Source organism: Microcaecilia unicolor, chromosome 14, assembly GCF_901765095.1.
Source record: "Microcaecilia unicolor chromosome 14, aMicUni1.1, whole genome shotgun sequence".
In the NCBI taxonomy this organism is placed as follows: domain Eukaryota; kingdom Metazoa; phylum Chordata; class Amphibia; order Gymnophiona; family Siphonopidae; genus Microcaecilia; species Microcaecilia unicolor.
Window position 1 is genome coordinate 5607105 of NC_044044.1, and position 3818 is coordinate 5610922.

Genomic DNA, 3818 nt, shown 5'->3' on the forward strand with positions numbered 1-3818 from the left:
ATGTTCCCATAATAAGCCATATGGGAACATACTGATTTGTTCCCATAAGGGAACATTGGACACGGGTTAAGATTCAGCAGGTGTGTGCCAATGTAAAAGTATTCAAAAAGTGCCACATAAAATCTGCAGTTAATATGCAGTAAACTTCCATGTTAAAATTAGTTAATATATATTTTAGCATACTCTAGTAGAAGAGACCATTAGTTATCATAAAGACGTTTTAATGGGCACTACCTTATTTTAATAAAACAAATGTGTGAAACAAAGCTTAACATTTCTGAAAATCTGGATAGAAGGTAAAATGAGCTAACAACTAACCTACATTTTTGTCCTTTTCACACCTCTACAGAATTCAAGTGTATACTTGTTCCAGTTGTGCCAACTATATCTTTATTCTATAATAAACCAAAAGATTAAGATGATGTCAACAATGAAGATGGAGAACAAGACAGTGACCACAGGATTCACTCTTTTGGGCTTCTCTGAATATTCTCACCAGCAGGTCCTCATTTCCACAATGGTTTTACTGGCCTTCTTTATCTCTGTCTTGGGAAATTTGGGGTTTTTAATATTAATGTTCTTTGATCATCATCTCCACAAACCTATGTACTTCTTCCTCAGCAGTTTGTCCTTCTTAGATATCTGTAACACTACAGTCACTCTCTCAACGTTACTGGAGAACCTCTTCACAGGAAACACATACATTTCCTTTTCTCTGTGCATGACACAGGTCTACTTTTTCATGAGTTTTGAAGCTGCAGAATTTGTTCTTCTCGCCGCCATGGCCTATGATCGCTATGTGGCAATCTGCCACCCACTGCGCTATGCATTCATGATGGATACAAAAATATGTAGTTCACTCATCACTGCATCATGGATTGCTGGTGCTCTGGATGCACTTCCTATACAGGTTTCAATATCTCAGTTCTCTTTCTGCAGCTTTCATCAAATTAATCATTTTTTCTGTGACCCAAATGTACTGATGAAACTCTCCTGCAGTGATGTGTACAGTCTTCAACTTCTGATCCTTATTGAAGGGATGTTTGTGGCAGTCCTTCCTTGTATATTAATCCTAGTGTCATATACCTGTATTATCAAATCCATCCTGAAAATCCGATCTACAGAAAGTAGAAGCAAAGCCTTCTCCACCTGTTCCTCTCACCTCATTGTAGTTATTATATTCTACGTTACTTTGACATGTATGTATATGAGGCCACCCTCATTGTACTCACCAGGCCTAGACAAACTGTTCTCTCTTCTGTACACAGTTTTAATTCCAATGTTAAATCCAATAATTTATAGTCTGAGAAATCAAGAAGTAAAAAATGCTTTAAGAAAAGTCATGTTTAGAAAGCAATAATGAAGAGCCAAATAATTGTGTTATTCTTTTTATAAAATCATACTTGGTTCTACAATTAAAACACTCTTGTAAGATTTCAAAATATTTTATTAGTTTTTCACAAATAAGAACAATAAGGGACAACAAAGAAATTCTGGTACAAAAGGTGAAGGAAAGGAGAGTATCTAGGTGTCTAATACATTAGGAAAGCTAACAAGATTGAAGATAGATCTCAACTGGCAACTAGATTTTTGTCGTAGAGATTGCTGATCGAGATTTCTCTGACATGGCAAACTCAAATTTCTGATGTTGCAAAACTGTACTCCACCAAAAATGTACATTCAAAAGGTGTGCAGATTTCCAGTTTTGCAAAATATGCCGTTGAGAAATGGTGAGAAGAATGTCTAGTAACTTGGTTTGTGACTTTGGTAAGTCAAAAGATGCATAAGCAGATTTAAAAATTATGAGGGAATAGGTCAAGTCATCATCAATAGAGAGAATCCTTTGTATGATGCTCCAAACCTCTTTCCAAAATGTATGAACCACTTGGCAGTCATACATCATATGAAGGAGGGTGCCCATCTGCTGCGAGCAGTGCCAACACTTATCTGATGGACACAGACCCAATTTGTTTTATGGTATAGAAAAAACATGGACTGCAAAACTGTTGCGGAGGAAAGAGGTCTCACAACTCTGGACCAGAAGTAAGACCACGTTTCTCCACTTAGAACACAACCAGTGTCTAGTTGTCAATTTTGTTAGAGGACACAGTTATGATTATACGCTTTATTAACAAAAATTTTATACACAGAAGAAGCTGTGTGCCCCTTCAACACCAATGTTTGTGCATTAGCGTACAAAGATGGCTGTTGAAATGACAATGATGTTGACTTAATAAACGTTTTAACACTATGTGAAAGTTGTAACCATTGGAAATATTTGGATTGAGACAGAGGGTGTTTGGATGTGAGTTCCAAGAATGACCCAAGACTCATATCAGCCTTTACTATGTCTGATATGCAAAAAACTCCCTTATCTATCCACTCTTTCCAAAAGAATGGAGCCTTGATTATTAAAATGTGCGGGTTATACCAAAGTGACATATGCAAAGACTTATTGAAGGGAATGGTTTGGAGTTTGTCTAGCTCTAACAAAGATTTAACCGTGGAGACAAAGATCTGGCCTATTTTATTTGTTGGAAATGAACTGGAAGTTAGAAGAAGCGGTAAAGTAAAAGGGGCCACCATAGAATCCTCTAAATGTAGCCATATAGGAGTATAGTCAGGGTGCTGGAATAACCATCTACATCCTTGCTGAGATATGTAAGACTTGTGATAAGTAAGAAAATCTGGAAACAGAACACCACCAGACTCTCTAGTGAATTTAAGCTTTTTTAAAGCAATTTTTGGGGTCTTGGAAAACCACAGAAAGGAAGATAGCATCCTATCCACCTGTTGATAAAATGTGGAGGGAAAAAGAATCGGAATCATGCTCAAGATATAGTTGATTTTAGGAGAGATCATCATTTTAATAGTTTCAAGCCGGCCCCACACTCTTGTGACATTTGTTAAATTTCTTCTTGACCTTGAGATCAAGATGCAGAAGAAATAAAGTATATCTCCGTCTTTTATAAATTTCTTTATCATTATTTGCAAGCTGATCCTCAGCACATACCTAGATAGTCAGATATGCAAAATTAATATGCATGAGACATATGTATACACACTGCATACTCATTCTGGTTATCCTGAAAATCCAACTGCCTGACTGTTTGTAAAGGACTGGGTTGAGAACAAATGTTCTAAATTGATACTTATCATTAGAAGTCCTCTATCCCCGTAACTATACATAGAAAAATTAATGGCTTGCATATAAGGCCATTTTACTAAGGAGTCAATACTCAAAGCAATTTTACCAGTCAGAAACAGCTGAAGGCCATTTAAATCGCTTGTGCGGGTCTATCTGCTGATATTCAGTGCACTCAGTGGTGTGCTGGTAAATGTTTAACAACAGGCTCTCTCCCTAGTCCCCCTCTGCGCCCCCCCCCCCCCCCCCCACCAAATTGCAGAGCTGGCTATAGCCGGGGAAAGAACCTGGGGGGGGGGATGCATTACTCTAGGAAAAAAAATTAAATGATCCCAGGTTCCAATCTAATTCATGTTTAATGTGCGATAACATTCCATAAATAAGTAAATAAATATAAACTTTTAATGTTGAGCACCTGATTCTCAAAGTGGACATATTCCAAACACTATAATGAAAATAAAATGATTTTTTCTACCTTTGTTGTCTGGTGACTTTGTTTTTCTGATCATGCTGGCCCAGTATCCGATTCTGCTGCTTTCTGTCCTCTTAACTCCGTTTCCAGGGCTTCCTTTTCATTTATTTCTTTCCTCCTTTCTTCTTCATTTCTGGTCCTCTGCAGACTTGACTGTCCAGTGGATCCAGCATCTGCCTATTTTCTTCATCCATGTGCAGT

General features: G+C 37.5%; 1 protein-coding gene across 1 annotated transcript; it reads left to right on the plus strand.

Moving 5' to 3' along the window:
* Positions 1 to 418: 418 nt before the first annotated feature.
* Positions 419 to 1360, plus strand: LOC115458201 (olfactory receptor 8G1-like). The gene has a single exon (XM_030188061.1). It carries the CDS (start codon positions 419 to 421, stop codon positions 1358 to 1360), a length of 942 nt encoding a protein of 313 aa, XP_030043921.1.
* The last annotated feature ends 2458 nt before the right edge of the window (positions 1361 to 3818 follow it).

What these genes read in the sequence shown, in the direction of transcription:
- LOC115458201 (XM_030188061.1), top strand. Translation starts at nt 419, where the DNA reads ATGATGTCAACAATGAAGATGGAGAACAAGACAGTGACCACAGGATTC.